At 37.0% G+C, this 22,680-nt stretch overlaps 3 protein-coding genes and 1 long non-coding RNA gene across 6 annotated transcripts; 1 reads left to right on the plus strand and 3 right to left on the minus strand.

Moving 5' to 3' along the window:
• Positions 1 to 1,299: 1,299 nt before the first annotated feature.
• LOC119079620 (N-alpha-acetyltransferase 60) lies at positions 1,300 to 3,586 on the minus strand. The gene is made up of 7 exons (XM_037187620.1): positions 3,356 to 3,586; positions 2,706 to 2,829; positions 2,482 to 2,531; positions 2,296 to 2,410; positions 2,017 to 2,237; positions 1,842 to 1,952; positions 1,300 to 1,717 (listed from the first exon to the last, which is right to left on the minus strand). Exons 1-7 carry the CDS (start codon positions 3,373 to 3,375, stop codon positions 1,585 to 1,587), a joined length of 774 nt encoding a protein of 257 aa, XP_037043515.1. The 5' UTR covers positions 3,376 to 3,586; the 3' UTR covers positions 1,300 to 1,584.
• A 2,028-nt stretch (positions 3,587 to 5,614) lies between these two features.
• LOC119079636 lies at positions 5,615 to 9,636 on the plus strand. Its single transcript, XR_005088201.1, has 3 exons — positions 5,615 to 5,938; positions 6,010 to 6,088; positions 8,545 to 9,636. It is a non-coding gene; the product is annotated as an uncharacterized LOC119079636 (long non-coding RNA).
• Positions 9,637 to 13,608: 3,972 nt separating this feature from the next.
• On the minus strand, positions 13,609 to 15,414 carry LOC119079540. The gene is made up of 2 exons (XM_037187531.1): positions 14,450 to 15,414; positions 13,609 to 14,385 (listed from the first exon to the last, which is right to left on the minus strand). Exons 1-2 carry the CDS (start codon positions 15,189 to 15,191, stop codon positions 13,775 to 13,777), a joined length of 1,353 nt encoding a protein of 450 aa, XP_037043426.1. The 5' UTR covers positions 15,192 to 15,414; the 3' UTR covers positions 13,609 to 13,774.
• Positions 15,415 to 17,266: 1,852 nt separating this feature from the next.
• On the minus strand, positions 17,267 to 21,431 carry LOC119079551 (serine-rich adhesin for platelets-like). Of its 3 annotated transcripts, XM_037187541.1 has the most exons (8): positions 20,994 to 21,425; positions 20,781 to 20,939; positions 20,439 to 20,720; positions 20,246 to 20,359; positions 20,062 to 20,166; positions 19,154 to 19,248; positions 17,531 to 17,690; positions 17,267 to 17,475 (listed from the first exon to the last, which is right to left on the minus strand). In XM_037187541.1, exons 1-8 carry the CDS (start codon positions 21,214 to 21,216, stop codon positions 17,354 to 17,356), a joined length of 1,260 nt encoding a protein of 419 aa, XP_037043436.1. In that variant the 5' UTR covers positions 21,217 to 21,425; the 3' UTR covers positions 17,267 to 17,353. The 3 variants fall into 3 exon arrangements, with proteins under 3 accessions (XP_037043436.1, XP_037043435.1, XP_037043445.1); XM_037187540.1 differs by having other exon boundaries at positions 20,781 to 21,431; XM_037187550.1 differs by lacking the exon at positions 20,246 to 20,359 and having other exon boundaries at positions 20,781 to 21,431.
• Between the last annotated feature and the right edge of the window lie 1,249 nt (positions 21,432 to 22,680).

Below are 22,680 nucleotides of genomic sequence, written 5' to 3' on the forward strand. Positions count from 1 at the left end.
AGAAGTGATTGCTTTCGTCCTCCATGAAATATTTGTTTCCAACACATAACCTGAGTTCAAATTTTTAGTATGATTTTTGATACGGACTGTACCCAGTGCTAAATCAATAAAAAATCACTGTCTAGATGACTTAGGTATCGCTCAATTAAGTAGTTGTGGCTTCTATTTCTAGTCATCTTACATTTTTACTTGTTATACAAGAAAGATTCGACTTTTTTTGTTACAATGTCTAACAGCTGAATTCAACAACTCCATTAAACTAACACTCATTTAATAACCGACAATCAATACACTAAAGACTGAATTCGCAACACCGATGTGTGTACGTCTTCAAGGTGCAGTGTGCACTGTTAACACAACTAGATGAATACACGTAGAAAATAAACCATGTAAGGCTTGTGTTCGGACAACGTACTGTAAATATAGTATTGAAACTGGACGATGTATTAAACAATTTTTAACACTGTAAAAAACTGTTCAACAAATTTTTATACAAACCAGTACTCTATTTGGCAGCTGTGATTAGAAGCACTTTTGCTTGAAGTGCGTTGGTTTGGATATTTTTTGTAAAAAGCAGAGCCTATTTTGGAGAAAATATTTTTCTTGATGTTTTTCGATTTTGTTTCCTGGAAATTCGAGAAAAATTTTAATAAAACTCGAAAAAGTCAAAAAGACTTGCAAAAAATATTTTTTCGAGAATTCAACAGAACCAAGCAGGACATTACTTGAATGGACTGTAAGACAACATTTGTTTCAATCGAGGTGATCAAGTGTGTTGATGTACACTACGAATTTCGCACATTCGTCAAACATTATTGAAATTATTGAAACGTTGTATTATGGCAATTGTCAAAGAGACAATCGTCGAATATTACGAGACGCATGTAGTTTTTAGTGATTTTTTGGATTAGCTTCTAATACTCGTATACAGGCTCAGAAGATATGCTGAAAATAAATTTTCTTACGAGAGTAAAGCATTCACGTTACAATGACTCCATGGCATAAAATTTGTGACAGTTCAAGCGTAAATTAGTTTTTGAGCTCGTGGTAAAATAAAAAAGTTTTTTTTTATTACAAATGTGAATTTCGTTATCTATCATAACGAGTAAGTAAAGTACAAATCAAAATACAAAAATAATATTAGGCGCAGACGAGTTTGTTAAACGTAATGCTAAAAGCGACTGGCTACGTGAGAGAAAACCAGCGCGAAATTTAAAATTTAAAGGAACAAAATAACGATAGACCGGGCTATCGAACCGAGAGGAATTCTGACTCCATTTTGTACGCAGAAATGTTTTAAAATTAAAAAAAAAACACCGAACAACCAATCGAATGGGACGCGAGAATTTAAACTGATCCGGCTATCGTACAGTTATTATGTGTGCGCTACACTCTGAATCACAAGAGGAATTTTTTTTAAATGTTAAATGTTCGAAATGCAGCTAAAATCAAAATCAACAAAATGGTTACAGCCAGGTGTCACTGTTTCCAGTTCGTTGACTCATATCCAATTTTCTGATGATTTTCTTTTGTCCTTAATTAATATACATTTACTTTACTATTGATCCCATTCCATAGTTTGTGTCAGGTCGCAAAATTGAAGCGAGAGAATGTTCGATGTCTTAGCCATCGAAATACGCCAATAATTCGGTTACCAATCCATGTACACACACCACCGGTTCTTCGCAGTAATGAACACCAATTTTTTAAATGATCTGTGCTGTGTGGTTAAGGAAAATTAATTTTTTATGCGAATAAAAAACGATGAAAGCTGAAACGTAATTTTGTTCACCAAAAATTGTTTTTTTGTCAAATTGATGACAACAAATTGAAAAGGATATAATAAACTATAAGGTGCGTGTCCGCCGTTGATATATAAAACATAAGTAAATCCGTCCTTACAATTTCCCCTGATGCAATAATAATAAGGCAGAAAGGAATGCATCCGAAAGCTGTTGAAAATGATAAGGACATTCATGTATAAATGACACATAGATACAACACAAAATGACCTACCGTCTTTTTTCATAAAATAAAATCGCCGGTTGATTTGTCGTCAGAACATGGAGAAAAATCGCTTTCACCTTCGACCGTTCGGCTGTGGTCAGATGGGATAACAGCGAATCCAACAGCAGCGATCCGATGCCGTTTCGACGAAATTTTTTATGAACACCCAGCGATAGAATGTAGCCTACATCAACATCCCTGCCCATAGATTCAGGTAAGATATCTTTGTCCTGTTGAGAAAAATTATAAATTTCACGACCGAAATTGAAACAAGTTTGGCGGACTTACTTCTTTGTTTAGCCTAAGGTACGGTTTTATTTCGGCGACTATTAGGCCAATTATCGTAAAATCATAGATAGCAGCTAAAGCGAAAAATCTTGTGCTAGATGTGATATCAATGTACCTGAAGTAAAAAAACAAATCGTCGGAAATTGATGTAAAACAGTAGAGGTAACGAAAAACTGAAATTATTACCATGAAAGCGGGTAGTCCAGTGGAAACCAGTCTTGGCATAATGTTCGGACCTATACAATGTAAACGCAACATTAAAATCTTAAAAACTCGAAAATTTTCTAATTTTAAGGATCGTTAATTTTACGAATCGAATCAGAGTGGTTCGTTCATTATAAAGATCGCTAAGCAAACGAAACGCTTCGTTTATAGAATGAAAGAACGCAAATCTAAAACATGGAAATTACTTCTTCCAAATCATCTGGACATAAGAATCGTAACTGGACATCATTGGTTGAACACAGTGGAACCGAATACTGATTGTAAGACGTTGATGGTTCATCATATCTGTGGTGGTTGTCTGGTTGGTACCTAAATGACAAATCAAAATTTATTTTGTTATTCTTATCTTTCCAATACGCACACGTATAGATATAAAAGTTAGACAAACTTTAAGTAGACTTCGACTTATCAACCGAACATCTGAAGTTTTAAATTAAGCGCTACAATAAAATGTTCCAATCAACATTTTATACTTTATATTGAGTTTAATAGAGGCTCTTTTCTCAATTATGTTCAATTAATTTAATCAAAAGAATTCACGATTGTTTAGTGTGCGAAACAGTAGCAGCTGATTCGTGTATTTTGTGGCTTCGATCAACGTTCACGATTGATATTACAAGAAAAGAAAAAAACTTTTTTTTTTGTTAAATTGCATACGATTATTAATTGAAACGAATTCAATGTACGAATTATGCGACTTTCGGAAATGTTACCTAACCGCACATCAGGAGAAAATGTCTCACTATCCAAGAAAACAGAATTGTTTCGAAAAATTCTGATGTGCTGGTGTTGTGATACTAAAAATAATTTTTAATAAAATCAAAATTTTGCTTACCAAGTAAACTGCTGCGCCATTTGAATAAAGCGTTTTTGTGGCTAAAATTCATCCAAATCGCATTGCTATAAAGTCCGTTTATAAATGAGCATAACTGCGTTTACCGATAGTTACTTTTCAATATTAAAAGCACCCGCAGCAACTTGTGAACAATGAAAAAATAAAAAATATTTTCTTAATTTAACAAACAGAGATCAAAACACTGAATAAAAAATGCATTTTTTTGACAATACTCTCTCCGTAAATTTTTGACATACAGCATGTGTGCGTTCAACATAAAAATAAACGCTCGCTCTCTTCATCAATGTAAGGATTGTAGCGCGAAAAATTAAACTAAAGCACGAATCGCACAGTTTCCGTTTACGGAAAAGTTCTCCGTTTAGCCTCCGTTTACGATGAAAAATTTGGCAATTTTGTCACCATTTAGTACATAGTTCTCTCTTAAAAATTACTGGCTTTCGTTTAATTGTCACGTAAACGGATGAACCGATTCCTAAACGGAGCGTAGTGCAGAGGTGAGCCGGTTATCCGAAAAGCCGGAATATTCCGTTCGGTTTAGACCAAATGGAATATTACGGTTCGGTTCAAACCGAACCGAAAATTCCGGTTTTCCCGTAAAACAATAGGAATGAAGCCAGACTCGTCAAAATTGATTGATTTGATTATAACCTCACTAATAATCAAATAGTCTGTAGATCTTAACACTCTCAGAGACTTTTTTAATCGGCTTGAACAAGTACGCACATGCTATACAGCGAAAGAGAACTGGTTTGTTCCTTTGCTATTTCGTTAACAAGCTTAACAAGGAAACTTTGGTCTCATTTTTCGTATACAATTCCACGGTGGGTTTGAAAACGTTTTGAATAGGCCGTGGCACCACGTCGGATTTTTACCTATTCTCATTGAAAGGTGAGTTTGTTTATATAAAATCGCTACTTCCTCCGCTCCATACAAATTTTGACCATATAGATTATAGAGTATACTTTCATTGATCTTTAAACTTATTCTGTCTCCTTTCATGTGATTCATATTTCGCTTGAAATATGGGTATCACTTCAAGCCCAACTAAGTGTTGCTCGTATCAATATGGCATTCGTTTTTCAATTGGCTTGACTGTAAAGTGTAAAAATAAGATGGGTTTTATAACCGAATCCCAGTGATGTATTAGAACCTTCTCTTTGTTGTAATTAGATATGGTCCTAACTTCAGCATTTTCATTACTCTATAAATACAACTTTCTTCACAATCAACTTTTTGGGACGGCCAAAATTTTCTATTGAACTCAAATTATAGAGGGACGTCTACAACGTTTCAATTTTCAAAGTAAAATGGGATAACCATAAGATGTTAACAGCAATTGGTAGCCTAGCACCCATCCCACAGTCAAAGACAGCGGAGAATGTGTCAAAATATTGATTCCATAGACCTTTATTCAATAGCAATATTCAGTTACGCAATGGGATCAGTCAAGTCAACCTGCAACGCCATATCCGAAATGATGATACAGTTCGTCGAAAATTAACAAAAAAAACTTTAAACCACTAATCAAATTACTCAAAAACCGAGGAAAACTTGTTTTTTTTCGGAATTTGCGTTGATGGTTGACTTTGTGGCTTCCTTCCGCATACACAATTGTTACAAATTTGATGATCGCCCTCACCAGCATAGGAATTAGCATAGAAAGGTTGTTTACATAGGTTACAGATTTTTTGCTGCATACCAACTTCCCAGTTATCCATCACCAAATCAGCAACTTTTCCAGCGACAAATCTACCAGCAGTTGCTCCGATTCTGACGCAGCATTCACCCCCACAATATGTACCTGAAATGTTCGATGTATATTTTGTTAAGGCGAGGAAATGTTTACTGGTTGGTAAAGATACCAATTAAATCACCAACAATAGCTCCACATACTTGGTAAACTGCTCTTATGGTATTCCTCCAAGTACTTTTTTCTAGGTCTTTTCCAACTTCTGCAACTATTTCGAAAGTATAACCTACGTAATCAGATTTGTTGATCATTGCAAATGTCACACAACTGAAGTAATACGCGTTTAATTAGCAGTAAAGTAACTAAAATTTTTAATAATCTCAAAATTGTCGACATAATTTTTTATCTCTCGTAAATTTCCGTCAGTAGACCCAGTAGAACCCATCGATATAATAGGGTAGATAAGTAATAGTCTAAGCAAAATAAGTTAGTACCCAGAAGAAATTGCAACAATATATAGTAATGATTTAAAACGTGCAAGGAATCGAACGATGCAACTATTTCGATTTTCCCTTAGCTAAAAAACAAGAGAAACGTAATTGAAAATTCCGTACAAAAATTCACATTTTTAAATCGAACGCCACTGCAATGACGTATGTATTGGCATATTTTGACATGAGAGATGCCGCTTGCTATTTTGACAGATGACGGCCGTGTATTCATCTAAATAATTGTGTCATGAATTCTTACAAATTTGTTATTTTGAAGATTGGAAATAGGTGCTAAACTTAATAAATTATAAAGTCGTCTACTGTCGAAAACAGATGCTACTCTTTCTGTCGTACTTGGTGGCGAAGAAACAGATGTGAAATGTGAGTGGGAATCTACTATTCTTCTATTCTTTCGCGTAAAATATTTGCATTTTAAGACCGAACAATTTCAGTGTACAGTTAAAGAATATGATGTTCGAGGCTGCTGCGTGTACGCTTCGGAGATTGAAAATGAAAACGAGTCGCCTGGGGGTAAGTAACTTTCATTCCGAATAAAGTAATGCCTGCATGAAAGTCAAAACAATATTGTCGTAAAAGCATAGCTCCTTGCTCCTATCTCAACACAACTATCACATTTGAGCCAAACTGCTGACAAAATTGCAAGGAGCGTTCAGGCCGATTTAATTAATTAAAAAAAACAAACCGAAGTCATTCTGCGGAAACCGGTTTTTATTGCAAGTTTAGAATTACGATTTTTATCAGGTTTTTCACCTCAAATAGAATGCAAAGACAAAAGTACGATCAACAGTCTAACTCTAAGTAATCTACAATATCCATTAGATCGTCTTCTTCGTCGTCGAACGAATTGTCGTAGTTTTTACATGTAATATGATCACAGTGCTTACAAGCGGTTGAACAACGCAATCCAGCGCCCTTACAGTTGCATCTAAGAGTGTCGCATCCTTTTTTACAACCACATCGAATTGAGCTCAACAGCGTTGAGGGTGCGGGTGGAAGGTTAGTGTATATGGGCGTAAGTCGATTATTCGCTTCTCTCCACCCATAGTCCGATGGATTTAATGCTTTACCTTGTTGCATCCATGTTTGAATTTGGTAATACGCTCGCAAACTATGGCAACTTGTGGCAGATTCAGTTGGGGGTAGACGCTTTGCAATCACATTGCCAGTTTCAGTTGCCTTTTCTTTGTATTTTTCGAAACGTAACTTGTTTAGCGTCTGCCCTTGTTCCCCTTTGAACAAAAGTACCATAGCCTGCTCTCCAGCTTTTATTATTTCATTTTGTGTGGCCAAGCGGTTGCAGAAGACATCTGCTTGATCTGAATTTTTTTTACAACGAAAACCTCAGCATTAAGACGGCAATTGACTCTAACCTCAATATTTACGAAAGACTTCTATACAAACCTGCGAAATGCTTATTGTCTAATTTGCTGTAGAGAGTTCCTTCCCCAATTCCAAAAATATGAGATGTAGACTGACATCCGCCGAAAGCATGAACGAAGAGCAAATGTTTTGATCGTTCATCGCCCAACAATTTCCTCATTTGCACGATGTTCCACAATCGTGTGTTCAATGCGGACTTAACTTTCTTTGCGCATCGAAGATACAGCCCAAAACGTGTCTTTATTGTGTAGAAATTCATTAATGTTAGCAAATTCGCTTCTTCGCCCACAACAATAACAGTTTTATTCAGGGACATTGATGCTGCGATCCGGGCGATTACAACATTCGGGTCCCCAACAGTATCAAACACATTGCAACCCGCTTGTTTCAACGTTCTTGATAGCATCCTAGTGAATTCATTCCGATTTTTGGCGTTGTTGAGAAAGTTTTGTTTTTTAGTTTTCAATGGAGTGTCGCCAGTAAATGAAATTTCGGATGCAAACACTCCCTTCATACTTCGAATAATTTTTTCATCGATTATTGACGCAACAGTTTCCACTTCACTTAAAACTACTGTTGCTGACTTCCCGTATCGCCTCAAAACAAATTCAACATATCTGCAAAATTCCATTTTTAAGCGAAAATTATGAGTTTGCTGTGAAAAGTTTCCGTTTACCTTCCACATATGGCATTGAATGTTTCAGATGTCTGCCAAGAAACTTCATGTATCAACCAATCTCCGCTCAAAACATAGTCACATTCATCTACCGTTTCATATTCGGAAGTTAGTTTTGACCCATATTTTTTCCACAAGGTGTCGGCCAACGCAAGCTCGTTTCCATCTCGTAAGAAACCTCTTTCGTCAAAGAATACTGGTGGTCGCTGCGTTAACTCATATTGTAAGATGCTTTCAAGCTCATCTTTGTTTCGATTGTTTTGAATGAACAGCAGCCGTTGGAACAACATTTCCGGATCAATTTGCACGTTCTCATCGTCGATTTGTACAGTAGTTTTTGAGTTCATTAAAATGACTTGATCTTTTTTTCTGAAGACAAATACTGCCGAGTCATTTCCATTCATTTTTGCCAGTATTTTTAAGCCAATGCGTTCGGCGTCATTCGGATTGCAATGTGGAGATGACACAACGCCATCGACAATGTTTCGCAGACCGGGGATGTCGCCGAAAATATTTCTCTCGTTCAAGTAATCATAGAGAATTTTAGTATCAGAAATATCTCTCTTTTTTCGTGTCAGTCCAAGTTCTTTATGTTGTTCACTCGTTTCCAGTACTTTTCGGCACAAACTCTGCATAGCTTCATTTATTGCACCACAACTCGGCATTGCGTTTAACCAAACTGTTCGTTGAATTTCTCCGAATCCTGTTCCACGCGTAAGACCACCAGTAGATTTCAAACTTCTCATTAAAACCTATAAAAAAACACTTTAACTTAGCCACAAAATCAAATTAGGAATCATGTAGGAAAATCATAGTGCACAATAGTACATGGTCCACCGTCGAAAGCCATTAAAGTTCTTGTCTTTCTAATGTTCGGCAGTTTCAATTTATTTTTTTTATATTTTTACAGTGTAATGGAATAACGTAGAAGAAAATTCAACCTGCTCGATTATCAAATCATCTGGTAGGCCACCCCAGAACCGATTTGTTCGTCTTGTCACAAAGTGGCCACTTTCAAAAAACTGGAGTACATCGGGATTGGACACCTTTAACGCGTGCATATCTTGAAGATAAATTTGAATGCTCTTCGTGTAGTTATTGTGACCTGCTGCTGGGAAGAAAGGTAGCATCGTCTCGACGGACTTTAAATGGAGCTGAAAATTGGCTGAATGCAAATAACAGATGATTAAAATACTGCGGAAAAAATTTCGGAAGACAGTCTAACCTGTGCGATCCGCTCTAACGTTGGTCCTAAAAATGTCCAACATTTTCATGTATTGTATCCACAACTCGCAAGTTGCACCTTGCATTTGTAATTTGATTTTTTCCGTGGACAGTGTTGAATCCATTTGAATGAGTTCTTTGTTATCGTTTAAATCCAATGCGCTTAATTTTTTATGGGCGACATTATCGTACAACGTAGCTGCAAATTTAATTGAAATTTTACTTTTACACTAAATTAAATCATGGAAAAGAATGTTTCAAACGCGGCAACATAATTACACAGCCAATTTTCGTCATAGTAATTTACAAACTTCTGTTATCCCTAGAGTCGAACGTAGGTTTAGACTTCAAAAGCATGTAAAATTCATTACAAAACTCGGGCTAAGTTACGTTTTCGTGTGATTGTTGACCTAGGCTTAGCCTCGGATCAACAAACTTTACTTGCAAATTCTACTTTTCAGCTTTTTATCCATTTTCATGTAATTACCTGCCACATGACAAGGGACGGAAAGCTAAAAAGTTCAGTTTGCGTGTGATGTTATACGAAATTTTATTTTCTATCTCGAGTTTCGTAACGAATAGTACATGATTCTAATCCGACAGATATTTTTGAAGTAAATAGTTTATCGAAAATTGGCTGTGGTGTTGGGCAGAGAAGCTTCAAGGGAGTGCATATAACACGGATTAACGATTGTGATGTTATATTAGTCGATTTGCCGTCAGTGTCATTGTTATTTTGAATTGAATAAAGAGCGAAATTAGTAAATGAGCCGAAGTATCACCTATTATTGCTTTATCACTCTCGTTGAATATTTTGTCGCTGATAATGGCATTCAGAGCAGCATACACAAGAAGATGAGCACGAATAGCACGCGCTATCGCCTTTCCACTTAACATTTTGAGGACGCTGTTCGGAGCGTAAACTTGTTGAAAAACTTCCTCCAACCCTGATGCAGTCATAATGTATCCGATACAGCCTAGATAACTCATTTTCATATGAAAGCCACCAAGCATAACGACGATTCGCTTCAAGATGCTTGAGTCTGGCTCCAATTCGATAATAGATCTCGCCTTCCAATAAAGTGGTTGGTCGAAAGTAAGCACCGGCGTGCTTCCACTTTTCTGTGCCTCCTTCGTAACAAACATCATCGTTGAATATATGCATGTAAGATTTGACGAACTTAAGTCAATCATTGGTAAGAACGAAATCGTCGGTTTCACCGAAAATGAGCCAGTAGTTACGGCTTGCATAAAGCCCGACCAAGCTGGCCTGTCCGGAACAGAAGGCCAGGACAATGTCCACAGTAAATCTAATTTATTGAATGCATCGTAGACCGTAGTTGGAGACAGTTTTTTGTACTTAATCCCAATGTTGAAATCAACGTCTTCGGAGTAGTGGATTATCTCAACACAATTAATTTTTTTAACATCGTCCATAGTGACATTGATACGGGGAATCTTTTTCTGGCGGCTGTTTTCAGTGGCTTCAATCGATATCATTCCCATTCCATGGAATGTACCTTTTCCATCCAATGTGCACAGATTGTGGTCAACGTTGTCAGCAACATATTTCGTGACTTTGCTTGGAGGATCTAACTGTCGATTGTCTAACTGGTTGTTGGCGATGGAGGCACAATAGTTATATTTACGCACTTCTGCGTACGAGCAACAAAAACCTAGACTGTGCAAAATGTCAACCAAAAACCGGGATGCCGTTAATACGCTAACTTGAATGCCTAGACCGAGTTGAATCGGAGACAACAAACATCGTGGTCGGCAAACTTGAATGATGGCGTGACCAATTGACACAATTCGTGCAGATTGATTCGTCTTTTGTCCACCGAAAATTGTCGTCAAGAATATTTGCAATGACGGAGGTATGAATGATAGAGACGAATCCAGTGATGATATTTCGCTCGGTGATGGATATGTCTCCTTGTTGCTCTTCATCGACTTGATCTCCTTTACAACGATATTTGCAGCATCTTCTATAATTCGGTTCGCATTTGTCTTTGCTACATACGATTCGATGATCATCCGGTTGCTGATTTCTCGCATCACGACGAGATCAGATAATCCATTGCGACTCAAGATAATTATTTGATCACCGAAATGTTTGACGAGTTTCTCTTTCAAATACCGAACCGTGTACGCCTCACCTCCAGAGAATTCTCGGAATTTTTCATTTAAATCACTGGTTGAAAATGGTTCGTTGCTTTCTTCGAGAAATGTAACCAGTTTCAAAAACGACTCGTTCAATTGCTCGTTAACTGGGGCTCCTCTTTGCACTGAATGTTGAGCATTCGGCGGGTTTCTTCCAGTACGAAAGTTCACGTTGCATTGTTGATGGTAGGCGCAATTTGCAGTAACAAAATCCGGATAATTTTCAATTCTTTCTGCCACTTGAATGGCCCATTCATCATTCCTCTCTGTTATTACTCGGCAAAGCGTTTCTCGGAAACTTGCAGCTTTGACATGATGAACATTGTTCTTGGACATTTCATTTGAAGAGATACTTTTTGCACAAAACATACAGCAATCACTACATGTAAACTGACTTTCAGCAGCATCATCAACTTGAGGCACACATTTCGAACATTCTTTCATTCGCTTCTTACGACATTTCTCATGGATCTAACACGAAGAACGTAGACAAACATTTCGAACAAACCAAAAATTAAGTCTTAATGAAATAAACTCTCACCTTATCTCCGATTAATGGAATTCCATCATTTGGATATAGTGCTCCTCCCTTAATCAATCCATTAACGCCTTTTTGAGTGAGGGTGGTAGGTTTTTCATCATTTGTAAATGAAATCAGGCAAAATTTGCATGTAGCCATTGCAAGATCAAAACAAAAACACAGTCAATAATGTGTTTCTTATACATAACCGTCATAACCGTACTAACGTCATTGATTTGAATATTACAGCCGGCGGCTCTCCCATGAATTAACATTTTTGACATACAACATGGCGCGATTTCAAAAAAAAATTATTTTGTGAGAATTTGATTTCATTTATTGTTTTTGGTTTTTTCAATTATTATTGACGAAGATAATCGAATGAAAATTATATTACAAGCTGTGAAATGTTAAATAATAAATGTTTTTTTAGTGTTGCTTCTACTTCAAGCTTTCCATGGAAGAATAATTATTTTGCTTAGACTATAATGTCAAAGCAACTTTATGCGGAAAGATTAAAACTGCATTTCTCAATTTCCTTTTTCTCTTCGTTTTGTGTTGTGATTCGTATTTTTTACACTTGTATGCGTGCTACATTTCCGAAATTTCATTCGTCTTGTCTCATTATCTACAGTATATTGTATCGATGGCTCTGACTAAGCGACCGATAGTATATCATCAGTTAAATCAAGCGTTGTAATGTACTCTTGGACTCTCTTATCTTTCAAAAATAAAATTTGATGAAATTCGGTGAATTCCAGTGAGTTGAAGGATTGGTTACATGACCATACAATTTCGATCATATAATTTACAACTTGAGAGTTGTTTCAATTTCATTATCACTTTCGAAAATTTAATAGAACATTACTGTTGGATTTCCAATTGAATGATCAAGTAAGCTTATGTTCTGGGTTAGTAAGCCTTGAAGAAAGTGTATCGGAGTCTTATCTACAATTAAATTATTAGTGAAACTGTTCGGATGTCAATTAATAAATTCCTTCGTTTATTTGTAATCTTCGTGGTTTGTATCTCCTGGAAATCTGGAAAACCAACAATTATGTCCGTGGTTCCAAATTTTTATTTTGACGAGTGGGGCCCGACCCGAAGGGTAATAAGTCATTACTTCATTGACATTAGCGTTAGAACTCATTTCCCGGTGACTTAATGAGTAATAATAACTTACGTAATTGTGTGGAACTTTTGATTTTGTCTTTTGTGGTTGCAACCCTCGCCATTATCTCCACACTTGTGTAATGCGTGTTTATTTAGTGCAAATATGGCCGTTAGAGGATGTGTAATCTAACGGTAATCTAACGGTAAAGGTGAGCGAGCTTCAGCCTCACAAATAAACGTAATGACAGAACCAGAACACCGCGTGGTTAAATACTGCATTGCACGGGTCTACCATCAATATAATATACTGTAGATAATGAGACAAGAAGAACGAAATTTCGGAAATTTTCACAACGTAAGTTACGTTACACATACATGCATGTGATCTTTCCGCATAAAGTTGCTTTGACATTACTTATCTACCCTATATTATATCGATGGTCAGGGCCATAGCAGCTTAAAGTCAAAATTTCGCCATTTTCATAGAGGAAACTTGACAAGAGTAAGAAAATCGTAGGTGTCGCAACTCCATTTAAAACATTATCAAACACACTCTGATTTCTATCAAACATCAACTTCGCAAATGGTCGACAGTCTGCAGTATTGCAACTAATTATAAAGATTGGGTCGTAAAGTATGTTGTAAGTGGAAGTGGGTCGTTAAGTACATGGTCAGCAAGGCTGTAAACTTTGGGGTGGTCACGCAGATAGGGATACGCTTGTGAAGCCAACACCTGACGATAATATGAAAACATTCACAGTCGTGGTGGTGTTTTCAAATTCAGTTTCTCTACGTTGCCAGGGAGATAAGTGTTAAGAAAGGGAGTTGGTTGGTCTTCCGTGTTGATCATTTGCTCATTAGACGGTATTAGAAATGGACAGAGTAGAGCTAACTTTAAGATATTCTCAGTCTTCAAATCTTTATACAAAAGACCCAACAAATATCAATGTTGATCAACAAAATGGCATATTTATTCATGAATACAAAAATTTAGTTTTGTATTTTACAAGGACTGATAACGCTATGGTTATATACTTAGAAGAAGTTCTTCAACTTATAAAAATCAAAAACGAAAACGAAACTCAAATATTGAAATACGAAGAAAAAAAATATGAAAAATTTAAGGAGCGCTCGCCTGACGAATGATAGAGTGTTCGAAGTCATAGCAATAGCATTTCGTGATCATGGAAACCACTTTCCATTCCTGTGGAAGCTTGGCTTTCAGTTCCTCAATTTTCGGAACAATATCTTTCCGTTCATCAGATATGTTGAGTCGCTGTAAATGCCGGCACGATTCAATGAATTCTACGATGTCATCGGCACTTAGACTATCCACTTGAATAGTTACTTCGGTCAAGTTCGGCCAATGCGAAGCATATTCCGTTAAGAATTCAATGGATGGACCATCGTACTGGGAAAACATTGTCAATTTCTTCAAGTTATTCCCGCGAGCAAAATCGAAGTATTTTTCGTATAAATGATAACAGCGAACCTCCAACTGTTCCAGTTTGGGACAAACTAATCGATGTTTTTTCGAAGAATCACGCTCGAAAAGGTCGTTCATCACCATGAATCCTTTATCGTAAATGTCCAGGGTCAATTCCTTCACCTCTTTGAATATAATCGGTTGGATACATCCTTTCTCGAAATTCTGTGGATGAATCCAAAATTCGAGCTTTTCGAGTTGTTTCAACTCACAGTTGACAAAGCGAAGATCACGAGGCTTGCAACCTTGAAAGAAAGACAAATAATTGTATCGTTCATATCACTGAAAAAATGGCACCGCCATTCTTACCATTGTTTAAGTTGTAGCTCCGTAACTGCGGATTTGAGCGTACCGATCCGTCAATATTTTGTTTAGAAAACACTTTCGATGCTGATCCGATTTTTACACTCATATGCTCCAATGAAGGCATTGTTTCTTCGATGCAATACTTGTTGGCGACACTAGCGTGCGATATGGTCAAACTTCGAAGCTTCGGAAACCACTTATTGAACTTGGAAATATTGTGGCCCAGGTGACCACCGGTAAAACTGAGGATTTCCACCTGCTGAAATGGTTTTTCGATACGGTCGAATGCTCCTTTTCGGCAATAATCCAATGTCAACTCTTTTAATTCGTTGCAGAACTTCAGAACATAGTCTTCGATTGCCAAGCATTGTTTAGGGTTCTTTTCATCGAATCTGACCATCAATTTCGAAGTTGAGCTTCCGAAACAGCGTAAAAACGGAAGAATTGAAGACATTTCACGCAGAACGAGAACATCCGGATCCTTATCCATTGTATCATATTCATAAAGCGTAATTTTGAGCAAATCTTTTGCGTACTGTCTAGAAATAATCGAACCGACGAGTTCCTCGAAACGTTTACTGACTCGGACAATGGTCAATAAATCTTTTAGATTCAGCCACTTGAAAATCGATTCCAAATAGTCATCGTGCAAGTCGATCAAATTTTGGGTTAATTTTTCAGATTTCGATCGTTTGATTAATTGTTGTGTTGGGGCGGCCATTTCGTCGGCAGCTCGTTTAGACATTTTATATTGTCAAAAAAAAAATCCGTTCTTTATACGGTCACTTTCGTCACAAAGTAACGTTTTTGTTACTAGGAACGAGTTTCAGGCTTCACGCGTGAAAAATTCTTTCGAAAATATTAAATTTAATATTGTGCGGTGAATCGGTCACGTTGTCGTTATGATGTTTCGATCGCACTCTTTATGTGTGTAATGGACTTCAGTCACTCCACTTTCATCAGGCATAAGGACTAGAAAAAAGCGGGAGAGAGAGTTTAATAGAGAGTCTACGAATTTTGTGATACGAGTCGAGGTGTGTATTTGCAAGGTTCTGAAAGAACAGGTTAAGACAACCCTGAGTTGATCACACAATATCGTCAACGGCTGCGAAGTTTATATGTTTATCTCCTGCAAGCTGATATTTCATACATAACGCGTTTCTGCATATAAACACAAACATATACATAACCACAGCCTATACGATTGGATAATTCACACATAACCCACCTAGGGTAAATTTACTTTACTATGCTGGTGCATGTAATAAGGCTGTTACATGTATAGGCAATAACCTTTACATCACTCGCATAGTAAAACGTCGTACTACACACGGAAAATAAAGTTATATCTCGTATCACGGAGAGACTACCGAAATAATAATTGCAGAATATGATAATAGCACAATATGATAATCGCACAATATGATAATCGCATGATATGATAATCGCAGGATATCCGCACACCGAGAAAAATTTTAATTTTGCTATTTCAAATGTCACAGGTGAATTGTCATAGGGGACTTGTCACCGGTGAATTGTCACATATGAATTGTCACCTGCGAGTTGTCACCTGCGAGTTGTCACCAGTGAATTGTCATTGGTGAATTGTCATTGGTGAATTGTCATTGGTGAATTGTAACATATGAATTGTCGACGCTGAATTGTCACAGACTTCACAGGTGAATTGTCATTGGTGAATAATTGTCACATATGAAATGTCGACGGTGAATTGTCACATATGAATTGTCACCGGTGAATTGTCACCGGTGAATTGTCACCGGTGAATTGTCACCGGTGAATCGTCACCGGTGAATTGTCACCGGTGAATTGTCACCGGTGAATCGTCATCGGTGAATTGTCACCGGTGAATCGTCACCGGTGAATTGTCACCGGTGAATCGTCATCGGTGAATTGTCATCGGTGAATTGTCATCGGTGAATTGTCACCGGTGAATTGTCATCGGTGAATTGTCACCGGTGAATTGTCACCGGTGAATTGTCACCGGTGAATTGTCACCGGTGAAATGTCACCGGTGAATTGTCACCGGTGAAATGTCACCGGTGAATTGTCACCGGTGAATTGTCACCGGTGAAATGTCACCGGTGAATTGTCACCGGTGAAATGTCACCGGTGAAATGTCACCGGTGAAATGTCACCGGTGAAATGTCACCGGTGAAATGTCACCGGTGAAATGTCACCGGTGAAATGTCACCGGTGAAATGTCACCGGTGAATTGTCACCGGTGAAATGTCACCGGTGAAATGTCACCGGTAAAATGTCACCGGTGAATTGTCACCGGTGAATTGTCACCGGTGAAATGTCACATATGAAATGTCGACGGTGAATAGTCACACATGAAATGTCACCGGTGAATTGTCATCGGTGAATTGTCACCGGTGAATTGTCACCGGTGAATTGTCACCGGTGAATTGTCACCGGTGAATTGTCACCGGTGAATTGTCACCGGTGAATTGTCACCGGTGAATTGTCACCGGTGAATTGTCATCGGTGACCGGTGAATTGTCATCGGTGACCGGTGAATTGTCATCGGTGACCGGTGAATTGTCATCGGTGACCGGTGAATTGTCATCGGTGAATTGTCACATATGAAATGTCACCGGAAAGTCCCTGGTGCTAGCAGCAAGCACAAGACGACAAGCGATCATAATTTAATAATCATAAATTAATCATAATCATTAATCACAGCGTGACAAGCTCACAGTTGAATTGTCAAAATAATAAAGAATTTGTCGATAAAAATTCCAATGGACACAAGCAACACTGAAACGCTTCTGTTGAGAAATGATCTGATTAGTTTTTATTAAAAACAAAAACAAAAAAAAAATTACAATAAAATTTTGAATTTTTAACTAAATTTTTGTGAAGTAGGTAGATTTTGTTAATTTCTTATTTCTTATTCTGCTTTCGGCATTTATCTTTCGAACCCTTGTTGCGTATTTTAGTACACGCCTTTTTAATGGCTTCTTCGGCGGCGTTGTGTCCAACATTATATTTTTGGTGTACGACTTCTAAAATCCAATAGTTTTTCATTTTTCAGCTTTAAATGTAATAGTAAAAAGAGACCTTTCCAACATTTTAGCAGTTGGGTGCCTCGGATGTCGATTTTTTTGGGCCAAGTTCGAAATCCGATCGTCGTAAAAAAATTGTCCTCGAATGTATAGTCCAGTATGCGGTCAATGAAATCGACAACATTTTTAGCAAAAATGCTATGGTATTTTTCCTTCTAATTATTAAAAAAAAAATTAAATTAACTTCTTATATGTTTAACGTTCTGCAGTTTTATTCGTTCCACAACGGCAAAAGGTAAATACTCGTTTGACTCGTAAGTATATGTGGAGCATTTAAAGTTAGAGGCCACTATTCTGTTCAACGCGTTTAGTGGTATGGTAGAAGCCGCTGCATAGAGCGCTAGAATTCGATAATCGATATTTCAAGTGTTTAATGCCAGATTTTGCTAGGCTCGTATTTTTTGTGAATTTTATCGTACACAACGTTGAAATATCGCAGCGCTTTCTCCCATACCACTGGATAGATGTAAAACAAAAATATATAAATGGAACAAATAAAATACAGTAGAAAATAAAAAGAATTGAATGCTTGCATGCCAAAATCGAACGCATTTTTTTGTGATCTTTCTATGTGAATAGGTCGCAAAAACCAAAAAATATTTTTTTAAAGTTCCTCGTTTCGTGTGACAAGTGGTTGAACACCGAAAACATGGAATTTTCTTATGTAGTTTTTTCCAGATAGTCGCGCGAGTTGCTAAATACAAGTATTCTCAATGTAAATATTGTCTTGCTGAGTTCAATATTCATTGACACTAAAATATCAGTATTCTGGATGACCTTCTAAAGATTTGTATGCATCAAAAACATACACATCAAAAAAGTGTTTTTTCTGATTGATACTTGTCCCAGCTTTTCTCTAATCGAAGATCCACGCACACAGAAAAAAATAGATGACAACTTTGTACATAAAAGTGATTCTTGATGAGCTGACATCTTAAAATTTAAAAAAATTCAAGGAAAAAGCCGCACTTTTGTGGTTAACATGGTTAATTAGAGTAAGCAAGATGATTATTATGATTAACTATGGTTAATTAGTGATTAACCAGAACATTCAATTAAATTTTCCCGATTATTAGCAGCATTGCGTCGATTAAGTTGGTTAATCACTAATAAGTCATTGTGTTAATCACTGGTTGATCATGTTAAGAAAAAAGAGGGGTTCCCTCTCGAAAAATTACTTCTACCTCCTCTAGTGTCCATGGTCCAAGGAAACAGACACATATTTTTTTCAAAAAATTTCGCGAAAATCTTATGCTCTAAAAAGAGCTATTTGTACATGTACACATCGATAACTGTTACCTGTATTAGTAAAATATGACCATACATTATACAGTAGTGCTGTCTCTCTATAATGCAGATGGTTTCACATATTTTTTGATCAATTCTTTTCTGTATACGTAGATATTCTAAGAGAAGAACTGACTATCAAACTTACGCTTCAAAGGTACTTTTAACCTACCCATGTTTGGTGTCATTGAAAACCTAAGATCAGTTTCAATCAGGGTAAAAACGGCTAATGTAAAATACATCAAATTTCGGCATGCACGTTTTCAAAGAATTCCTCAAAGTTATTTCGAGCTAAGTTTTTAGAATCATTAAAGGAAATAAAGTACGTTACCAGTTCTTTCTGTTTTAATTCTGAGTCAAGCATCTTTTGCAAGTGGTAATACGGTGCGTCGTCGTCGAGTGGAAATGATCCGTAGACACATTCGTCTAAATTTTATAGATCTCATAAATTTAAAGAATCAATTGAAGGGCTATGCATTTTCAAATTTACAAAAAGGTTTATATTTGGTTTCCATATGAACATAAAAAAGTATGAATCATAAAAATGAGCATGAAAAGCTTTCAAAAAGATTGTAAATATTACAGATAGTCTCTCTCGGACTGTAACGCTGTAACGGACTGTAACTTATATCGATTTAGTTTAGTCAGGTTAAGCCTAAGAAGTGCGGCTAGAAAGATATGCCCCCAAGGAAGCGCAACTCATCGAAGTAAGATGCACTTTGGAAGTTAATTTTCCGCTGGTCTTTATTTCCTATGTGGTGCCGTAGGGAATAATATTACTTGCGAGTACGCACTAATGCGAACGTAAACGATGAAACACAACACATGTTTTCGTGTGCACGAATCAATTTAAATCTACTGATAGGCATCTGGTTTCAAGACCGCAGTTATGCAAACCATAGGTCAAAAACCTTGCGTAGCAGAACGCTTCTAATTTTAGTTTTGGGGTATTTCAGGTGTATCAGTTCTGCATTCGACTTCATGCGTAGATTTTAATTCGCTGGGAGAACACTTCACTTCAGAAAGACCCTCGCTTGGTATGTACCAGATATTTGTCGCGTTTATATCAATATTTATGAAGTGAAGGGGGAAACAACACGAGCGAATGGTTGTCTAGGAGAACACTTGCAAGATTTTGACCCATGTGGTAAACATTTGTAAGACATCCATATTTTGGAACAAAAATAAATTAGGAAATGGAAATGGTTCAACAACTGTGCAACAACAATTATTACTCACCGCCACTTGTAGCTCCATAAGCACTATCACTGCCATCAGTTACGGTGTATGTTGCATCGGCCGAAATACTATCGCTGGTACTTATGTCTGTAGCTGTTCCCATATCTACTTCCATATTTTGGAACAAAAATAAATTAGGAAATGGAAATGGTTCAACAACTGTGCAACAACAATTATTACTCACCGCCACTTGTAGCTCCATAAGCACCATCACTGAGATCACTGCCATCACTTACGGTGTATGTTGCATCGGCCGAAATACTATCGCTGGTACTTATGTCTGTGGCTGTTCCCATATCTACTTCCATATTTTGGAACAAAAATAAATTAGGAAATGGAAATTGTTCAACAACTGTGCAACAACAATTATTACTCACCGCCACTTGTAGCTCCATAAGCACCATCACTTACGGTGTATGTTGCATCGGCCGAAATACAATCGCTGCTACTCATTTCTGAGGCTGTTCCCATATTTATTTCGGTGTGACTGTCTTTATACACCGTGTATGTTGTATTGGTGGTTGTTTCGGTTGTACTCGGTTGTTTTGGCATGTAACCGCCGACTCTTTGTATATAAGTTTTGTTGGCGGCATATTCTGTTGCTTGCACAATAGGTTGTATTTCATTCGGGTGATCTATACCTCCGGTAGTAGTCTCAGCTGTTACCAATAGAGCAAAAAATAGTTTTATTTAGTAAAGAAAAAGTGGGTGGCTACAACCTTGCCCTTCGCTGTGATTGTCACCAACAGTGATGTGTTGACTTTCGATACCTGTACTTTCCGCGAATGGAACCATCGAGGCAAATTCTGATTCGAATTGGTCCGAATCGTATAAATGTGAAATCGCATCATCGGCCGTTTCGTATTTTTCGTAGGTTCCTACAGATGACGAGGACATTAAGAACACCTTAGCACATAAGAAAAAGAACTCACTTCCGTCAAGAACATATTCTTCGCACTGTAGTTGGGTCCACCTTTTGCGTTCATCTACATCTGTTTCTAAGGGCGGCGGAGTCATATTTTTCAATTTATAAGTTAGGCCGTAAAATGGCCACCAACACCATGAAACGCCATTTTTGTCTTTGAATACCCAAAATGATGGCACTGCGGATATTTTTTTGTATACTTTGCCTTTAAACTTTACGAAGATATACATTTTCCGTACTTTGTTGACGAATCGATCGAATTGTAAGCGCTCACTTACTTAGATTTAAGTCGAGAGTTGAACGTGTACATTTGTATGAAGACAAAATTAACAGGCAACTCACGATACAATAAACCGTAATGTCCTATGATAATTGTAATGTATACATGGGACAACTCTCGCAGAGAAATTTAAGTTCTAAGACTAAACTAAGACAACTCCCCATTATTTACCATACGTTAAGTGATTTCAGTGAAATTGATTATGTTGAATGATAAAGAGGCAGAGACGGAGAAAAGCCTATAATGCTATCGACAGATTTTCCAAAAACAGTACACGAATTTGTGCATTGAAAATTTCTCTTTCGTGACACAAATAGGCTTAAATTCGGATAACTTTTTTCTGAAATTTAGACACCAAATTAGACTTTTGATTCTGATTTCTTGAAGTCTATCTACCTATAAGCTTTAAGGAAAATAATCTTTTGTGAAGACTTGTGTCTAAACAAAAACAGCGATCTCTCTTGTTGGAGGTGATAAAACCTATTTTTCACTAAAGTAACTCTATCAGTAAAAAGTTTCAAACTAAATATACAAGGTACTTCACACAAAATAAATAAAACATCGATGAAAGATCAAATATATATCACCCTTAATACCTAAGACCTGAAATACCTGAAAAAAATAATAAAAAAAAAAAATTCCACAAAGATATTTGCGTTTTCAAAATTTTCGCGCACATTATAAATCCAAATGAAGCTGACTGCAATTGTTTTCATAGTATAAGCGGCTAATGTAAGAAACGAATCCGACGTTTAAAAATCGGTCAATTTTTCCCTGGTATAGAGCCTTTGGTGTATTCTATTGCTGTTTTAAGTGACTGTCAACATTGTGTGTTCAAGTTTGTTTGTATTTTTGTGTTTGTTTATGATGAGAATTTTGTTGATTTCATGTGTTATTTCAAAATGGATTCAAAATGGAACATGGTGAGTAAATAAATATTATTTGGCAGCATGTATCTGATCGAACCGACTACGAGAGTACCGCTAGATTTATTCTTGGATGGAATATCTTTCTTTGCGGAACACTCGGTATATTTTATGTGTAAGTCAACGCTCTACAGGCAAAGAGTTGGTAATGGGTAATTCACTTTCACAAGTGCTAGCTTGTATCGTCACGAGCGAAGCGGTTATCAAGGCGATGGAAAGTCATACTCGTATTTACCGTAATATGGAACAAAACCATAGTAAACGTTAGATGCACAAGAGAAATTATTTTGAAAGTGGATCAGGCTCCGTCGGAGCTATTTTTAAGCGAGTATTTGTTTACACGACCAGATAGCCCTTGGCCCCATTAGATGGTTGGAAATGTCGCCGCAGTAAGAGTTATTCCTGGTAGAAGCTCCGGAACAAACCGTTGTCGAATTGATTCGTGCAACGAGATCGAAACACTTTCACACGTTCTAGGATCATGTCCC

This window comes from Bradysia coprophila, chromosome III (genome assembly GCF_014529535.1).
Source record: "Bradysia coprophila strain Holo2 chromosome III, BU_Bcop_v1, whole genome shotgun sequence".
Lineage (NCBI taxonomy): Eukaryota > Metazoa > Arthropoda > Insecta > Diptera > Sciaridae > Bradysia > Bradysia coprophila.

Coding starts and splice junctions, on each gene's coding strand:
- LOC119079620 (XM_037187620.1), bottom strand. CDS start 3,375: ATGGCGCAGCAGTTTACTTG. Junction 2,830..3,355: donor ATGGCGCAGCAGTTTACTTG/GTAAGCAAAATT, acceptor TTTGTCATTTAG/GTACCAACCAGACAACCACC. Junction 1,718..1,841: donor CACGCACCTTATAGTTTATT/ATATCCTTTTCA, acceptor ACCACACAGCAC/AGATCATTTAAAAAATTGGT.
- LOC119079551 (XM_037187540.1), bottom strand. CDS start 21,216: ATGTATATCTTCGTAAAGTTTAAAGGCAAAGTATACAAAAAAATATCC. Junction 20,167..20,245: donor TTATGGAGCTACAAGTGGCG/GTGAGTAATAAT, acceptor ATATGGAAGTAG/ATATGGGAACAGCTACAGAC. Junction 17,476..17,530: donor ACTGCTAAAATGTTGGAAAG/GTCTCTTTTTAC, acceptor ATTGGATTTTAG/AAGTCGTACACCAAAAATAT.
- LOC119079540 (XM_037187531.1), bottom strand. CDS start 15,191: ATGTCTAAACGAGCTGCCGACGAAATGGCCGCCCCAACACAACAATTA. Junction 14,386..14,449: donor GAGCTACAACTTAAACAATG/GTAAGAATGGCG, acceptor CTTTCTTTCAAG/GTTGCAAGCCTCGTGATCTT.